Here is a 19,385-nt window from a genome sequence, read left to right on the forward strand (position 1 = left end):
GTGGGTCTTTTTTTTTTTCTTCTTCTTAATGAACCTAACTCAGCTTTGTTTATCTTTTTTAAAAAAAAGCTTTGGTTTCATTGATCTTTTCTATTTTTTTGGTCTCTATTTTTCTATGTGATCTTTATCACTTCCTTCCTTGTGCTGACTTTAGGCTTTGTTTGTTCTTTTTTCTAATTCCTTTAAATGTAAGAGATGTATATATATATAAAATCCAACTGTTATAATGTGTCATTTAAGGCCATTGTTTCCTTATTAATTTTCTATCTGGATAAAAGTATGGTGTTAAAATCCCCTACTATTACTGGATTATTGTCAGTTTCTCCCTTTATGCCCATTAATTGTTGCTTTATATATTTAAGTACTCCTATATTAGGTGCATTTATGTTTAAAAATGCTATATCCTTTTATTGTATTGATCTCTTTATCATAATATGATGTCCTTCTTTGTCTTTTATTATAGACTTTGTTTTAAAATCTTTAAAATAAAAAGCCTACCCAGCTTACTTTTGTTTCCATTTCCATGGAGTATCCTTTTCCATCCCACACCTTCAGTCTGTGTGTGTCTTTAGCTCTAAAGTGATTCTCTTGTAAGCAGCATATAGCTAGGTCCTGTTTTTTGTTTGTTCGTTTTTTGTGTTTTAATCCAATCTGCTACCCTATGTCTTCTGATTGGAGCATTTAGTCCTTTGACATTTAAAGTGATTATTGATAGGTATGTACTTACTGCCATTTTGTTATTTGTTTACTGGCTTTTGTTTTTGTTTTAGTTTATGTCTGTTTTCTTTTTTTCTTTTTAGTATTTTCTTTGTTTTTTGATGATTTTCTTCAGCGTTATATTTGTGTTTCCTTCTCTCTAGGTTTTGTATATCTATTGTAGGTTTTTGTTTTTCAGTTACCATGAAGTTCATATATGTTGACCTATAAGTACATCTGCTTGATTTAACCTGATAGTCGTTTAAGTACAAAAAGTACAAACACGTTCTAAAATCTGTATATTTCTTACTCCCCCACCACATTTTATATTTTTGATTTCATATTTTACATCTTAATGTCTAACCCTTAACTGTTTATTGTACCTATAGTTGATTTTATAATTTTTGTCTTTTAACCTTTATACTAGATTATTGAAGTAATTGATCCACAGTCTTTACTATGTACTTGCCTTTTCTTTTTTTTTTTTTTTTTTTTTTTTTTGCTGTACGCGGGCCTCTCACTGCTGTGGCCTCTCCCGTTGCGGAGCACAGGCTCCGGACACACAGGCTCCGCGGCCATGGCTCGCGGGCCCAGCCGCTCCGCGGTATGTGGGATCTTCCGGGATCGGGGCACGAACCCGTGTCCCCTGCATCGGCAGGCGGACTCTCAACCACTGCGCCACCAGGGAAGCCCTGTACTTGCCTTTTCTAGTGGGAATTTTTCCACCCTATAATTTCTTATTTCTTGTTGTAACCTTTTATTTTCACTTAAAGAAGACTCTTTAACACTTCTTATAAAGTCAGTTTAATATTGATCAATTCTTCTAGCTTTTGCTTTCTGAGAAGTTCTTTATCTCTGCCTCAATTCTGAATGATAACATTACTGGGTAGAGTATCCTAGGTTTCTGCTTTCACCACTTTGCATATATCAGGCTGTTCCATTCTGGCCTGAAAAGTTTCTGCAGAGAAATGAGCTGATAGCTTTTTGGGGGTTCCCTTCTGTGTGACTCTTTCTTTTTCTCTATGCCATTTATGATATGTTTTGGTGTGGGTCTCTTTGGGTTCATCTTGTTTGGGACCCGCTATGCTTCCTGATCTGTATATTTGTTTCTTTCCTCAGGTTCAGGACGTTCAGCCATAATTACATCAAATACACTTTCCACCTTTTCCTCTCTCTCTTCTCCTTCTCAACACCTACAATGCAAATTTTAATACACTTGATGTTGTCCCAGAGGTCCTTTAAACTACCCATTTAAAAAAAACAAAATCTTTATTTTTTCTGCTCTGTTTGGGCAATTTCCATTACCTATCTTCCAGATCACTTATGTGTTCTTCTGTATACTTAGTCTGCTGTTAATTCCCTCTAGTGTGTTTTTTTTGTTTAATTTTACTTATGGTTTTCTTCAGCTCTCACTGGTTCTTTTTTATATTTTCTAGTTCTTTGTTAACATTTGACTGTGTTCATCTATTTCCCCCCCCACGCCCCCCAGTTCAGTTAGCATTCTTACTATTATTACTTTGAACTCTATCAGGTAAATTATTTTCCTCTATTTCACTAGGGGTTTTTTTCAGGAATTTTTGTTTTTTCCTTTGTTTTTGCTGTTATTCTTTCATTTGAAATATATTCCTCTGTCTTCTCATTGTGTTTAACTTTCTTTTTCTCTATGAAACTAGGTGAAACAGTTGCCTATCCCAGGCTTGATGGTGTGTCCTTGTGTGGGAGTGTCCCTATACACTCTGCGTATGTTCGTTCAGTGGCTCTGGCGGGAGAGCTGGATGTGAAGAGAGCACAGGCTGTGTCCTTCCTTTGGGTGTCCCGCTTTGGTGGGTGGTGGCGCTGGTGTAGTTGGGCCACAACCAGAGCCAGGTGAAGGTCAGGACATCGTCTATGCTCAGTAACCATTACTGCCCTATCTGGGGCAGGGATGAGGCTTGAGGAGCTAGAGCAAGAGCCCTGAGGTATTTGGCTTTCACCCCAGTGTGTTGGTAGTCTCCACCTTGATTTGGAATGTAGCCAGGGCTTGAGTGCTTGCGCCTGCACTTCTGTGCTGGTTTCACTTTCCCCCCTGGTGTGCACACTGTCTTTAGAGGCTGGCTTCGTGCTGCAGAGGCAGTGCCACACCACTGAACTGACCCTGTCCACTCTCAGGTGTGCACAGGGACTCATGAGCTGGCAGTGTCTACCTCCACACTGGACAGAGGCTGTGCTGGCGTCTCAGCCAGCTCCATTCCCTCCAAGTGTGTGCAGTCTCATTGGCAATGACAGCCTCTGCCTTACTGGGGAGTAGCACTGGAGCAAGATGGGCTGGAGCAGGAGGCCATGCAGGCTGGATGTGTGCAGAGGATGTCCTGGCAGGCTGACCAGAGCCCCAGGGAATTTCAATCTTCTGCCTCCATGATGTGACTGGAAGTAGGTCTGTGTGTGTGCTCTTTTAAGAATGGAATCTTGGGTTCTTACAGCCCTCTGGTAAGCCCCACTGGTTTTCAAACCATCTAAGAGGACTCACCTTCCTGGTGTTGGACGCCCCAGGCTGAGGCACCTAATATGTCACTTGAATCCCTTGCTCCCAGGGAGAATGTCCAAGCCTGTGATACTCATTCCTCTTCTGTGTCCCCTGCTAGGGGTGTGGGTCCATGCCTGATCACTTTCCTCCCTTCCTATCAGATGCTCTGTGGATCTTTATTTATAGCCTTGGTGTAGAAGACCTGTTGTATTAGTCGCAGGTAGATTTCAGTGAGTGTCACTCTACATGGATTTGTAGTTTGATGTGTTTGTGAAGGGAGTTGAGCCCAGCCTCCTTCTACTCTGCCATCTTGATCTCTCCCTCACAAACCCTTTAATCTTGGTAACCATTTGAGGATACTATTAGTCCTATTTTACAGATGAGGAAACTAAGTTATAGATATGTTAGCTACCCACCCAAGGTCCTGAAGTTTGTAACTGGTGGAGCTATGATTTAAACTCTGGATCAGAAACCATGTTCTTAATCATTATGATGCAATCATTTAGGGAGATGGTTTTAAACCAACCAGCTGAAAATATACACTAAGTATCTAATAAAATTACTGTTATTTAAGTTTATAACCTCTCAAAACTTTATTTTTTGCAGTATATAAGTGTCACCAATGGTAAATATATGTACACACACATTTATGCATGTGTATATATATGAATATATATTATTCCTTGAGATACATGTATATATATTTCTCTCTCTCTCTCTCTCTCTATATATATATATATATACATATATACATATATATATGTGTGTATATATATATATATATATATATATATATATATATTTCTATATGTATGTGTTTACTGACATTTTTTACTTTTCAGTCAGATAATGTTCTCAAAGAAGAAAAGCCAGATTTACCTATAAAAGCCTGAGTATTGAAGTTGCTTAGTTTGGTTTTAGTACAAGACTGCTAGATCCACCTATACTTTTCTGATGCAAATGTAGATTGTTAGACTGAACAAGTAAGAAGACAATCAAATTCTTCATGATTTGTTCATTTAGTCATGAAATTCATCAGTAATTGCCAAGTGGCAAAGGTCAAAACAAGAAAGGATCAGATGTTAGAACCCAGAAAGAAGTTTTCAAGACGCTGTTTCTTATTCCTGTTCTCTCCTATTTCCTACATTATATACATACATTTATTTTCTCCTACCAGAATTCTGCTAATGTAAAGGTTGACATTTGTTAAACATTTGCTATGTGGCAAGGCTGTGCTTTCTGTGGACCAGTATATGTACTATTCCTTACAACTGTAGGAGATCATCTATACTATCAACCTCGTATTACAGATAGGACAACTTAGCACAGAGAAGCAATTTATCCAAGGACATAAAGCTAATAATTGGTAGAGAATTTGAGTTCAGGCATTTTAACTTTAGAGCCCTTGTCCTTAAGGACTGTAATACTTATTGGGTAGGGAGGTGAGAGTTCAAGGAGAAATGGGAAAGAAGGGGAGTATGTTAAGGGTATTTTGAAAAAGTTCACCTGCTGGTTCTAATACAAGTCCATTCTCCACTGAGAACAACTGAACTCTGATTATATTATATTTCTCTTAGATTATTTTTTTCCTTTTCCCTTTAAACTTTGACATCAGCATTTTATTTGGACATATTAATCTAAGTGATTTTCTGTTCTTTGTCCTCAGGATTCCTGATTCAGGATGGCCCTTTTGGATCTTGTGAAAACAAATACTGTGGTTTGGGAAGGCACTGTGTTCTCAGCAGAGAGACAGGGCAAGCGGAATGTGCCTGCATGGAACTTTGCAATCGGCACTACAAACCTGTGTGTGGATCTGATGGAGAATTCTATGAAAACCACTGTGAGGTGCACAGAGCTGCTTGCCTGAAAAAACACAAGATTACCATTGTCCACAATGAAGACTGCTTCTTCAAAGGTAAATACAGGGTGAGCCTAAAGGGTCACCTTTCTCTGTTTCTTCCATCTTCTCAACTAGTGCCTTTAAGTGTAAACTCTAGCACCACTTTATATAGCAAGTGTCTAAAAAAATATAGAAAAAAATGTGAGCTTAATGACACTTGTGAGCAGCAAGTGGATAGAAATTTACATGGATACAATTCTGAATCTCAGTCATGAGAACAAAGCTGGCCAAAATATGACTCAGAATTTAATATAGCTTACAGCATTGCGCCATATGGCTTCCCAATCATGGCAGTTTTCTGAGGGACACAGAGTGGCCAATTCAGTCAACAAGCCAATTCCACCCATTGAAATGTACCTGGAGTGAAATTGAGAGAAGAATGAATGCCAAGCCATGCTGTGAGAGCATCTCATTTCTTCCTGATTAAAAATGATGCCTTCAGCTAGTACCACATAATTCAAATTATATGGAACCTGTAAATGCCCACTGAAATAACTATGAACTCATGCTAAACCCAATTAGTAAATCTGAGATGACAATAATTAAAAATTTAAAAATTAGCAGTATTTACTTCCATGGTGCTCAAAATCAGTGGTAACTGTTTATATGAAAAGTACTGCTGAATTAGTAATTTGACAAATTGTTTTAACATGCTGGATAAATAAATAATTAAACATCTTTAATGCCTTTGATTTATTTATAAACATATTTCTTGTTTATTTATTTATGCTGGAAACAATATTATTTTATTAATAGTCATAACACAGACTGAAATTCTAAAGTGTTAAATATATAGAACTTCCATCATTCTAACAGGTCAGTGATCAGCTTGATTTCTAATCTTCAATTGGTTCTACATCCCTAGCTCTCAGAAGGTTGCTGAAGTATTTTTACACTTAAAAGTTCATGTGATATTTTAATTCTTAGCTTAAATGTATGGTAACATACAGTGTTGTTCATTTGCCCACCGATTAAGTTTTCTTTTTCAAACTTGGTAGAATAAAGTATTATTTTCCAAGCGATTTAAAAAAAGACACACAGTTTTTCAAGTGAATTAAGATGGAAGGCTCTGTAGTCATTGTGTCTACTAGAAGCCCTTTGATATAAATGAGATAAATTACAAGAATAATTTCTTTACCGGAGTGAATCTGTGCACCTTGATTACACGTATTGAAGAAATTGATGACATTAGATTTTCTTTTACTGAAAGAATAACAGATGCTTTGGCTTCAAGTTCTGTTTCTTATCCTCTTCTATCTAATCTATCTTATAAATAGCTAAAATTAACTGTATTAACATTGTGCTTTAATAGTCATAAAATAATATTTTTCTGTCATTTTGATCTGAAATGGTATAGTGAAAATTTTACTATTCTATTGATGTATAGTATCATAAAACTATGTAAATAGTTTGTGATTAACTTAGAATTATATTCTAATATTGAGGTTTGGCCCAGCTGATTGATTATATGGAAATATATGATAATTATCTTGTGAGGAAAAGAATCTGGATTATTTAATGCTCTGCTCTATTGCTGGAGGCTTAGGCATAATGCAATGCAGTATGCAAATCAGTGTGGAAATAAATGAAGTGGATATAGCATGTAATGTTGCCTTCCTTATGAGTTACTTCATAAAACCATGATTTAAAAATCCTTTGTCCTTCAGACATACTAAGAATATTTATTAGATCTATGATTGCTTCCAAAATACTTTGTCATCATACATAGTATTACAATTTAATTTATATTAACTGGGTGAGTTACCAGGGGTTAACACATTTCCCAGGTCTCAGAATTTGTGGGTCTTCTGTTTGTTTATTTGTCTTGGTGTTTTGCCTAATATAAATATGTACGTATCTCATAAGAGGATTTTATTTCAGCAGAAAGGAAGTAAATTATATATAATAAAATGATAAATTGCTTGTCTTATTAGTGTGCAATTGGCCAAATTTTGGACATAAAAGAAGGTTCTATGGAGCCGAAGGCCTAATACTGTGATGGATAAAATTAATTCTTGTGCTTGTGGATTATTCTTTCTGTGGAACTTCAGCAATTTATACTGTTTCAAATAATGGCCCAAAGGAAGAAGCAAGTCAAAATATTATGTTCAAGAACTGCTAAAATATTATGTTTAATTAAATATTTTCAAATAGAACAAATCAAAACAAGCAAAATAACAGGAATGTTTTCCTCCTTAAAATTTTTTTTCTACTTTTAGATCTAATGAAAGGTGTTTAAGAAAACCTTATAGAAATCAACAAACAGGAACCTATAGGCCAAATCCAGGTCACTGCTTATTTTTTTTTTTAAGCAAAGTTTAAGTGGAATATGGCCACACTATTAGTTTAGGAATTGTCGTTGGGTGCTTTTGAGCTACAAAAGGAGAATTGAGTCATTACAACAGAGACAGTATGGCCTGCAAAGCCTAAAAAATGCTTTATCTGCATCTTTTCAGTAAAAGTTTGTTAACTTCTGATTTAAAAGATTACTAATGCCTTAAAATCAATTTTAAACATATTCTCAGATCTTTATTATCCTATCTTTTTGGCTAGGGTGGTGAATACAGGGACCTATGTGTGTGGTAAAATTGACTAGAACACAACACATATACCCACACACAAGTGGATAGAAGTGAAACAGAAAATCTGAGTAAGATCAGTGGATAGGGTCAAAGTTGGTATCCTGTTAATGATATTGTACTATAGTTTTGCAAAACGTTACCTACCATTGGTAGAAATGAGTAAAGGATGCATGGGATCTCTCTGTATTACTTCTTCAATTGCAGATGACTATATAATTATTATAAAATAAAAGAGGTTAATTTAAAAAGTACTGAAAAAGTAATAACAAAAACTTTTTAGATAGTTAAAGAAAGGAAGATTTGCATTATTCATTAATGACTTGAACTTTAAACAAAGTCCTCTTTGTTTCACATATCATAAATTTATCAGATTTATGTTTAGTATTTATAATTAAACCTGTATATTTATTCATCATTTTAAAATTAAGATTAGGGGACTTCTGGGTAAGATGGCGGAAGAGTAAGACGCGGAGATTACCGTCCTCCCCACGGATACACCAGAAATACAGCTACACGTGGAACAACTCCTACAGAACACCTACTGAACGCTGGCAGAAGACCCCAGACCTCCCAAAAGGCAAGAAACTCCCCCACATACCTGGGTAGGGCAAAGTGGAGAGATTCCCGCACACAGAGGATCGGTGCCGAGCGGCACTCACCAGCCCGAGAGGCTTGTCTGCTCGCCCGCCGGGGCAGGCGGCGCTGGAAGCTGAGGCTCGGGCTTCGGTCAGAGCGCAGGGAGAGGACTGGGGCTGGCGGCGAGAACTCAGCCGGAAGGGGGCTAATGAGCCACAGCTAGCTGGGAGGGAGTCCGGGAAAACTCTGGAGCTGCCGAAGAGGCAAGAGACTTTTTCTTCCCTCTTGGTTTCCTGGTGCGCGAGGAGAGGGGATTAAGAGCGCTGCTTGGAGGGGCTCCACAGACGGGCGCGAGTCATGACTGAAAGCGCGGAGCCCAGTGGTGGGCGTTGGACGCAGGGGCTGCTGCTGCAGCCGCCAAGGGGCCTGTGTGCGAGCGCGGGTCACTGTCTACGCTGCCCTTCTGGGAGCCTGTGCGGCCCGCCACTGCCAGGGTCCCGGGATCCAGGGGCGGCTTCCCTGGGAGGACGTGCGGCGCGCCTCGGGCTGGTGCAACGTCACGCCGACCTCTGCCGCTGCAGGCTCGCCCCGCACTCCGTGCCCCTCCCTCCCGCCCGGCCTCAGTGAGCCAGAGTCCCCGAAGAGGCTGCTCCTTTAACCCTGTCCTGTCTGAGCGAAGAACAGACGCCCTCCGGTGACCTACACGCAGAGGCAGGGCCAAATCCAAACCTGAGACCCAGGAGCTGTGAGGACAAAGAACAGAAAGGGAAACCTCTCCCAGCAGCCTCAGAAGCAGCGGATTAAAGCTCCACAATCAACTCGATGTACCCTGCATCTGTGGAATACATGAATGGACAACAAATCATCCCAAATTGAGGAGCCAGGAGTCAGTGCTGTGCCTCTGAGGTGGGAGAGCCAACTTCAGGACACTGGTCCACAAGAGACCTCCCAGCTCTACATAATATCAAACGGCGAAAATCTTCCAGAGATCTCCATCTCAACACCAGCACCCAGCTTCACTCAACGACCAGCAAGCTACAGTGCTGGACACCCTATGCCAAACAACTAGCAAGACAGGAACACAATGCCACCCATTAGCAGAGAGGTGGCCTAAAATCATAAAAAGTCTGCAGACACCCCAAAACACACCACCAGACGTGGATCTGCCCACCAGAAAGACAAGATCCAGCCTCACCCACCAGAACACAGGCACTAGTCCCCTCCACCAGGAAGCCTACACAACCCACTAAACCAACCTTAGCCACTGGGGACAGACACCAAAAACAACGGGAACTACGAACCGGCAGCCTGCAAAAAGGAGACCCCAAACACAGTAACATAAGCAAAATGAGAAGACAGAAAAACACACAGCAGGAGAAGGAGCAAGATAAAAACCCACCAGACCTAACAAATGAAGAGGTAATAGGCAGTCTACCTGAAAAAGAATTCAGAATAATGATGGTAAAGATGATCCAAGATTCTATTTCCCAGATCCAAAATCTTGGAAATAGAATAGACAAAATGCAAGAAACAGTTAACAAGGACCTAGAAGAACTAAAGATGAATCAAGCATCGATTAAAAACACAATACATGAAATAAAAAATACTCTAGATGGGATCAATAGCAGAATAACTGAGGCAGAAGAACGGATAAGTGAGGTGGAAGATAAAATAGTGGAAATAACTGCTGCAGAGCAAAATAAAGAAAAAAGAATGAAAAGAACAGAGGACAGTCTCAGAGACCTCTGGGACAACATTAAATGCACCAACATTCGAATTATAGGGGTTCCAGAAGAAGAAGAGAAAAAGAAAGGGACTGAGAAAATATTTGAAGAGATTATAGTTGAAAACTTCCCTAATATGGGAAAGGAAATAGTTAATCAAGTCCAGGAGGCACAGAGAGTCCCATACAGAATAAATCCAAGGAGAAATACGCCAAGACACATATTAATCAAACTGTCAAAAATTAAACACAAAGAAATCATATTAAAAGCAGCAAGGCAAAAACAACAAATAACACACAAGGGAATCCCCATCAGGATAACAGCTGATCTCTCAGCAGAAACTCTACAAGCCAGAAGGGAGTGGCAGGACATAATTAAAGTGATGAAGGAGAAAAACCTGCAACCAAGATTACTCTACCCAGCAAGGATCTCATTCAGATTTGATGGAGAAATTAAAACGTTTACAGACAAGCAAAAGCTGAGAGAGTTCAGCACCACCAAACCAGCTTTACAACAAATGCTAAAGGAACTTCTCTAGGCAAGAAACACAACAGAAGGAAAAGACCTACAATAACGAACCCAAAACAATTAAGAAAATGGGAATAGGAACATACATATCAATAATTACCTTAAATGTAAATGGACTAAATGCCCCCACCAAAAGACACAGATTGGCTGAATGGATACAAAAACAAGACCCATATATATACTGTCTACAAGAGACCCACTTCAGACCTAGAGACACATACAGACTGAAAGTAAGGGGATGGAAAAAGATATTCCATGCAAATGGAAACCAAAAGAAAGCTGGAGTAGCAATTCTCATATCAGACAAAATAGACTTTAAAATAAAGACTACTAGAAGAGACAAAGAAGGACACTACCTAATGATCAAGTGATCGATCCAAGAAGAAGATATAACAATTGTAAATATTTATGCACCCAACATAGGAGCACCTCAATACATAAGGCAAATACTAACAGCCATAAAAGGAGAAATCGACAGTAACACAATCATAGTAGGGGACTTTAACACCCCACTTTCACCAATGGACAGATCATCCAAAATGAAAATAAATAAGGAAACACAAGCTTTAAATGATACATTAAACAAGATGGACTTAATTGATATTTATAGGACATTCCATCCAAAAACAACAGAATACACATTTTTCTCAAGTGCTCATGGAACATTCTCCAGGATAGATCATATCTTGGGTCACAAATCAAGCCTTGGTAAATTTAAGAAAATTGAAATTGTATCAAGTATCTTTTCCGACCACAATGCTATGAGACTAGATATCAATTACAGGAAAAGAGCTGTAAAAAATACAAACACATGGAGGCTAAACAATACACTACTTAATAACAAAGTGATCAGTGAAGAAATCAAAGAGGAAACTAAAAAATACCTAGAAACAAATGACAATGCAGACACGATGACCCAAAACCTATGGGATGCAGCAAAAGCAGTTCTAAGAGGGAAGTTTATAGCAATACAATCCCACCTTAAGAAACAGGAAACATCTCGAATAAACAACCTAACCTTGCACCTAAAGCAATTAGAGAAAGAAGAACAAAAACATCCCAAAGTTAGCAGAAGGAAAGAAATCATAAAGATCAGATCAGAAATAAATGAAAAAGAAATGAAGGAAACGATAGCAAAGATCAATAAAACTAAAAGATGGTTCTTTGAGAAGATAAACAAAATTGATAAACCATTAGCCAGACTCATCAAGAAAAAAAGGGAGAAGACTCAAATCAATAGAATTAGAAATGAAAAAGGAGAAGTAACAACTGACACTGCAGAAATACAAAGGATCATGAGAGATGACTACCAGCAACTATATATGCCAATAAAATGGACAACCTGGAAGAAACGGACAAATTCTTAGAAAAGCACAACCTTCTGAGACTGAACCAGCAAGAAATAGAAAATATAAACAGACCAATCACAAGCACTGAAATTGAGATTGTGGTTAAAATCTTCCAACAAACAAAAGCCCAGGACCAGATGGCTTCACAGGCAAATTCTATCAAGCATTTAGAGAAGAGCTAACACCTATCCTTCTCAAACTCTTCCAAAATATAGCAGAGGGAGGAACACTCCCAAACTCATTCTACGAGGCCACCATCACCTTGATACCAAAACCAGACAAGGATGCCACAAAGAAAGAAAACTACAGGCCAATATCACTGATGAACATAGATGCAAAAATCCTCAACAAAATCCTAGCAAACAGAATCCAACAGCACATTAAAAGGATCATACACCATGATCAAGTGGGGTTTATTCCAGGAATGCAAGGATTCTTCAATATACGCAAATCAATCAACATGATACACCATATTAACAAATTGAAGGAGAAAAACCATATGATCATCTCAATAGATGCAGAGAAAGCTTTCGACAAAATTCAACACCCATTTATGATAAAAACCCTGCAGAAAGTAGGCATAGAGGGAACTTTCCTCAACCTAATCAAGGCCATATATGACAAACCCACAGCCAGCATCGTCCTCAATGGTGAAAAACTGAAACCATTTCCACTAAGGTCAGGAACAAGACAAGGTTGACCACTCTCACCACTCTTATTCAACCTAGTTTTGGAAGTTTTAGCCACAGCAATCAGAGAAGAAAAGGAAATAAAATGAATCCAAATCAGAAAAGAAGTAAAGCTGTCACTGTTTGCAGATGACATGATACTATACATAGAGAATCCTAAAGATGCTACCAGAAAACTACTAGAGCTAATCACTGAATTTGGTAAAGTAGCAGGATACAAAATTAATGCACAGAAATCTCTGGCATTCCTATATACTAATGATGAAAAATCTGAAAGTGAAATCAAGAAAACACCCCCATTTCCCACTGCAACAAAAAGAATAAAATATCTAGGAATAAACCTACCTAAGGAGACAAAAGACCTGTATGCAGAAAATTATAAGACACTGATGAAAGAAATTAAAGATGATACAAATAGATGGAGAGATGTACCATGTTCTTGGATTGGAAGAATCAACATTGTGAAAATGACTCTACTACCCAAAGCAATCTACAGATTCAATGCAATCCCTATCAAACTACCACTGGCATTTTTCACAGAACTAGAGCAAAAAATTTCACAATTTGTATGGAAACACAAAAGACCCCGAATAGCCAAAGCAATCCTGAGAACGAAAAATGGAGCTGGAGGAATCAGGCTCTCTGACTTCAGACTATACTACAAAGCTACAGTAATCAAGACAGTATGGTACTGGCACAAAAACAGAAAGATAGATCAATGGAACAGGATAGAAAGCCCAGAGATAAACCCACGGACATATGGTCACCTTATCTTTGATAAAGGAGGCAGGAATGTACAGTGGAGAAAGGACAGTCTCTTCAATAAGTGGTGCTGGGAAAACTGGATAGGGACATGTAAAAGTATGAGATTAGATCACTCCCTAACACCATACACAAAAATAAGCTCAAAATGGATTAAAGACCTAAATGTAAGGCCAGACACTATCAAACTCTTAGAGGAAAACATAGGCAGAACACTCTATGACATAAATCACAGCAAGATCCTTTTTGACCCACCTCCTAGAGAAATGGAAATAAAGACAAAAATAAACACATGGGACCTAATGAAACTTAAAAGCTTTTGCACAGCAAAGGAAACCATAAACAAGACCAAAAGACAACCCTCAGAATGGGAGAAAATATTTGTAAATGAAGCAACTGACAAAGGATTAATCTCCAAAATTTATAAGCAGCTCATGCAGCTCAATAACAAAAAAACAAACAACCCAATCCAAAAATGGGCAGAAGACCTAAATAGACATTTCTCCACAGAAGATATACAGACTGCCAACAAACACATGAAAGGATGCTCAACATCTTTGCTCATTAGAGAAATGCAAATCAAAACTACCATTAGATATCATCTCACACCAGTCAGAATGGCCATCATCAAAAAATCTAGAAACAATAAATGCTGGAGAGGGTGTGGAAAAAAGGGAACACTCTTGCACTGCTGGTGGGAATGTGAATTGGTACAGCCACTATGGAGAACAGTATGGAGGTTCCTTAAAAAACTAAAAATAGAACTACCATATGACCCAGCAATCCCACTACTGGGCATATACCCTGAGAAAACCATAATTCAAAAAGAGACATGTACCAAAATGTTCATAGCAGCCCTATTTACAATAGCCCAGAGATGGAAACAACCTAAGTGTCCATCATCGGATGAATGGGTAAAGAAGATGTGGCACATATATACAATGGAATATTACTCAGCCATAAAAAGAAATGAAATTGAGCTATTTGTAATGAGGTGGATGGACCTAGAGTCTGTCATACAGAGTGAAGTAAGTCAGAAAGAGAAAGACAAATACCGTATGCTGACACATATATATGGAATTTAAGAAAAAAAATGTCATGAAGAACATAGGGGTAAGACAGGAATAAAGACACAGACCTACTAGAGAATGGACTTGAGGATATGGGGAGGGGGAAGGGTAAGCTGTGACAAAGTGAAAGAGCGGCATGGACATATATACACTACCAAACGTAAGGTAGATAGCTAGTGGGAAGCAGCCGCATAGCACAGGGTGATCAGCTCGGTGCTTTGTGACCGCCTGGAGGGGTGGGATAGGGAGGGTGGGAGGGAGACGCAAAAGGGAGGGGATATGGGAACATATCTATATGTATAACTGATTAAATTTGTTATAAAGCAAAAAATAAAAAATTAAAAAAATTAAAAAAATAAAAATAAATTTAAAAAAATTAAGATTAGAGTCCAGATTAAAAACATTTATATCTATATTTATCTCTGTATCAATACATATATCTATACTTATATCTAACCTATATCTATATATCTTCTTATTATTATTTGTGTTACATATTTAAATGCCTCTGTAGTATACTCAGCATTTACTACTATGGACTCATAAACATAGACATGAATTCACTAAGAATTTTCTTTAGTGATTTATGATTTCTGAAACTATAGGGAAAACATACATCTGTGAACACAAATTTTTTCTAATTTATTTCTATTCACATTTATTTGATTATGAAGAAACTGTCTACAATAGGATATAGAATATTATAGTATTTGTTTATTGGCATCAAATACTTTATGATGATCTTTACCATAGAATCAAACTTTCCATTTTATATAATTCCTTGTTATTCACTGTGATGAGAGTTTTGCTTTAATTTCCCATCCCTCACCCACAAATGGCTTTCTAACTGCTGCAATACACGTGGTTACACATAACAAATAAAAGGTCCTCTCACCTGACGCCGGGTCAGTCTGTCAGACACCGGGTCACCCAGCAGAATTTACACTCAGAGTATAGATGTAAGCTGGAGTAAGAAGCTCAAGATATAACCTCTGCCAAGAGGAGTAGGGAATTAAACCTTTTATGAGAAAGTCAATTGAACAGAAACACTTTGGCCATTTACTGCACTGATTATAAAACTGCTATAAATGCAAATGTTCTGTGCATCTAAATGTGCATCACAAAGAGTAACAACTTGGGAAATATGTTTTTTTACAGCTATTTTAATGAGATCTGACATAGTGTTCTTTTTCTTTGGTATAATCTGGAGAGACATTCATATTTCATGTTTAATTGATTCTCTTTCCTGATTATTATTATTTTTTTAAGACAGAACTTCTAGAACTTAGGCTAGAAAACTGGGCTGCCAATGATATTTTAAAATAGACCAATAAAATGCCCTGTGATAATCCCACTGGGCTTTTAGATTGCCTTATTTTTTGGGAAAGGGCATGTTGGTAAAGCTTCTATTTTATGTTGAAACAGGCTTGTTTACCATTTCATGAAAAATAATTATGTTGATAATATAAACTTTGGAAAATGGTACCCAGATGTTGGTTTGTTTGTTCTGTTCTATTCTGTTTTTAGTCATTATTAGCCAAATGGAATTACAGATTGGTGGTGAAATTAATAACTTGGACAAAATGCTGACACTCAGAAGTTCCAGTTCCTCTGAATGCATCCTGTACCCACAACCTCAAAACAAATTTTATTAGTCCCCTGAATTTCATTAGATGTACATTAAATTTTTCTGATTTGATGACAAAATCAACTGAGCTGTGTTTCAGTTTTCATATCTATTTTGCACTGAAATTTTAATCAGTGTTAATAATATAGTTTTGTTGTCACTCTCCTCTCTAATCAAACTGTGACCTTCAGAATCCTATGTATAACCCACTATATAACATACTTTAGGAATCGTTGTTAGGTGTACACTTGTAAATGCACTATTGGCTACTAAAATCATACCAAATGTTTACTTCTCCCCTGATTTTTCAAAACTGTAAGGGATTTTGTAAACATTACATAGTGTATGTGTTTATCTTCCATTTATAGATAGTAGATATGTTATAGATTTTACATATAATATGAAAAGCCCCAAAAGGGGAGGATTTAAATGTTAGGACCACCCAACAAATGTATTAAAATATTATCAGAGAGAACTGAGAAATATTGGGTATTATTTATGTCAAAACGCTTTCACAGCTATTATTAATTCATTATAATAACAAGCCATAAGGCAATAAGCCTAAGATTTTTTAAATGGCTGCCAACATTCACACGGTAAGTTAAAGCTACTTGGATAAGAACCAAGGGCTTCTGGCCTCTCTTTTAGTGCATGTATGCTTCAAATCATTCCACTTAAGTCTCTAATGCCATAATAGCTTACTTGCCTTTGATTTTTAAACGTTTATTTTTTATAGTAATTTCCATGTGACTATTTTACATTATTTAGAAACAATGTTTCTCACTGTGGTATTTGTAAGGATTAAATAATGCATTTAACACAGTTCTTGGGCAAAAGAAGTTAGAGATAATTACCGGGTTTAAAAGACTGGTACTTCAATAACTATGAACACTTGATGGAAATAAATTTTCACCCTTGAGTCTGGGAAGCCACACACAGTTTCTTTTAGGTTTACATCAGTCTTGTGTAAAAGACTCTGGTCAAATTATTACAGAACCAAATCTGTCAGATCATAATAAACACATTGAAGGTAATAAGTTTTCCAATTGTAAATAAGACTACTTAAAGAAAAAATAACCCAAGTTTAGTAACATATTTATTATTAGTTTCTTGTAATTGAACATCTATCTCATAGTCACCTTTCTCACTGACTTATAGGCTTATTTTGCTTACCGTATACTATAAATAGAATAACTGTTAGATGTATAACAATGTGATTTTACTCCCCTACCCCCCCATATAAATTTAGAGACTAAGTGGACTTCTTATTGTATTTAATCTTTGTCAAATTTTCCTCTTTTTGTGACATATAGGAGCTAAATTTAACTTTCAAATACACGGATAGTCTTAACTTGTTTTTGTACATTTTTATTTTTATCATTTTTTTGGTGTCAAGTTATAAAAAATATTTTATTTTAATATTTTATTTTAATATTTTATTTCATGTTTTCCATGGATTTATGAGTATTTATCAATAGAGCACAGTATTCAACAATGAGAGAAAAGATGAGAACAATTTATTAGTTCAAATAATTTTTCTTCTGTCTTGAAGCTGTTAAAATATTGTAGCAGTCATTACCTCTCACTGACACCTACACTTATGGTGTTCATTTTCTTACTATCTGATTCTCAAATGTTAAATGTGATATTTCTGCAACTTACGAAGTGAAGAACATTTTTACAACTATTATTTTCCGGTGTAGTTGATTTTTCCTCTCTGATATTTCTTGGCAAAAAACAGATAACAAAAAACTTTCCATTGATTACACTCGGCATATGTAATTGGGGATAAAATGTTCTAGAAAATGCAGTTGGAAATTATTCTCCATTAGTCTGATCTATGTTTCACTTTGAAAATCCTTTCTGTGGGAGTTCCTATAGATATTTCAGAGAACATTTGAAAACCTGATAATAATAAAAATTAAAGCCAAATAGGAAAAGTGAGAAGTTTTGCATGTGATTATCATCCAGAGAGTTATGTAGAAACAAATTTGGAGAGAATCACGTTGCAAATCAAGGAAGATTTTGGAGCACGAGACATACATTTAAGAATTGTAAGTATCAAGACCAAAGAACTCTATGGTTGAGATATACTGGAGAATGAATGAGTGTATACTGGGAAGCAAGAGAGCTGAGGACAGAACCTTGCTGTACGTCAACAACCTTCAGCAGTCAGAAAGTGGAGAAAAGCAAACAAAGAAGACAGACACATAGTTGACAGTGATATAGGAGGAAAACTTAGAGAGTATAGTTAAACAGAAGCTAAGAAAGTTTTTCATGGTGGCCAGAATGGTGAGCTGAAATAAATGTGGCTAAGGTCAAGTCTGATGAGGATCGGGAAATGACCACAGGTTTGGAAAGATTAAGTCCAAGCGTCACTTTGGTAAGAGAGAAAACAGGAGCTGAGAAGGTGAGAGATAAAGTACAGAAAGCTCACTGGAAGAGTGTTTCTCTAAAGAAGAGCAGATCCATGTAGAGATTCCCTATCTCTCTGTCTCTCACCTCTATATATGGTGATCAGAAGGGAGACATGTAAGTGGGGTAGTGAAACGGAGAAGGGAAAATTTCTGAGACAAGAGAAAGAGGGTCCCTTGACAGAGCAGAGCCTTTGGATCAGCTAGAGAGAATGGGACCCAGTGCACAAGGGCCAGATTTGGCTTTAGATGAGAGCACGGATTCTTCAACCATTAACAAGAAGGAAGGGAAAAAACAGGCCCTTTCTGGTGCTGGTAGCTGGACATACTTAATACTATAGATGTATGTGGTTCTCATCTGGGTGCTTATAATTTCTTAATGAAATAAAAAGGAAGCATGAGTTAAAAGTGGCAGAGAAGAAAGTTTCGGGGATTTGAGAACAAAGAAAAAAATTTGTGAAACAGTAAACAAGGAAACAGAGAGAAATCACCAGGGGAGGTAATAGGGTGTTGGGTGGTGCTGACAAACCATGTGATATATTTTGCTCATTAATTTAAAGTCAGAGCAGTCTTCCATGGCTGTGTATTATTCTACTGATACAAATATAGTCAGCTGCTTAGAGTAAGGCATTGAGAAGATAAGGAATGGGGTTGAACCAGGATTTTAATTTTTCCAGGAAAGAATTACATAGGAAGAAAGAGTCCAAAGCCATATTTTCCACCTCTCTCAGGGGCAGAATGATTATGTTATCTTTGCTTTATTGTGCATATCTACTCTGTATCCAGAGCTCTCCTGGTGAGTACCTTTTGCCTCAGCTTGTGTATAGAACAAAATGGATTCCCAACCATCTCTAAATCCTGGAAATTCTATTACATATTTTGGGTTAACTTCCTAATGCTAACATACAGTTTACATTTGTGCCTCTTAGTTAAAACTTGCAATAATGAAATCTGTTTAGACTAGT

General features: G+C 37.2%; 1 protein-coding gene across 3 annotated transcripts in view; it reads left to right on the top strand.

The window, feature by feature from the left end:
* FSTL5 (follistatin like 5) overlaps window positions 1-19,385 on the top strand; it is a gene marked incomplete at both ends in the record, with an annotated part of 542,883 nt that overhangs the window by 141,287 nt on the left and 382,211 nt on the right. For all 3 annotated transcript variants that reach the window (XM_082611409.1, XM_082611410.1, XM_082611411.1), the window contains one exon: window positions 4,866-5,114. In XM_082611409.1, the coding sequence (XP_082467535.1) occupies window positions 4,866-5,114 (249 nt within the window). The remainder of the gene's footprint in view (window positions 1-4,865; window positions 5,115-19,385) is intronic.

Source organism: Mesoplodon mirus (genome assembly GCF_964341445.2).
Source record: "Mesoplodon mirus genome assembly, chromosome: 2".
Classification (NCBI taxonomy): Eukaryota; Metazoa; Chordata; class Mammalia; order Artiodactyla; family Ziphiidae; genus Mesoplodon; species Mesoplodon mirus.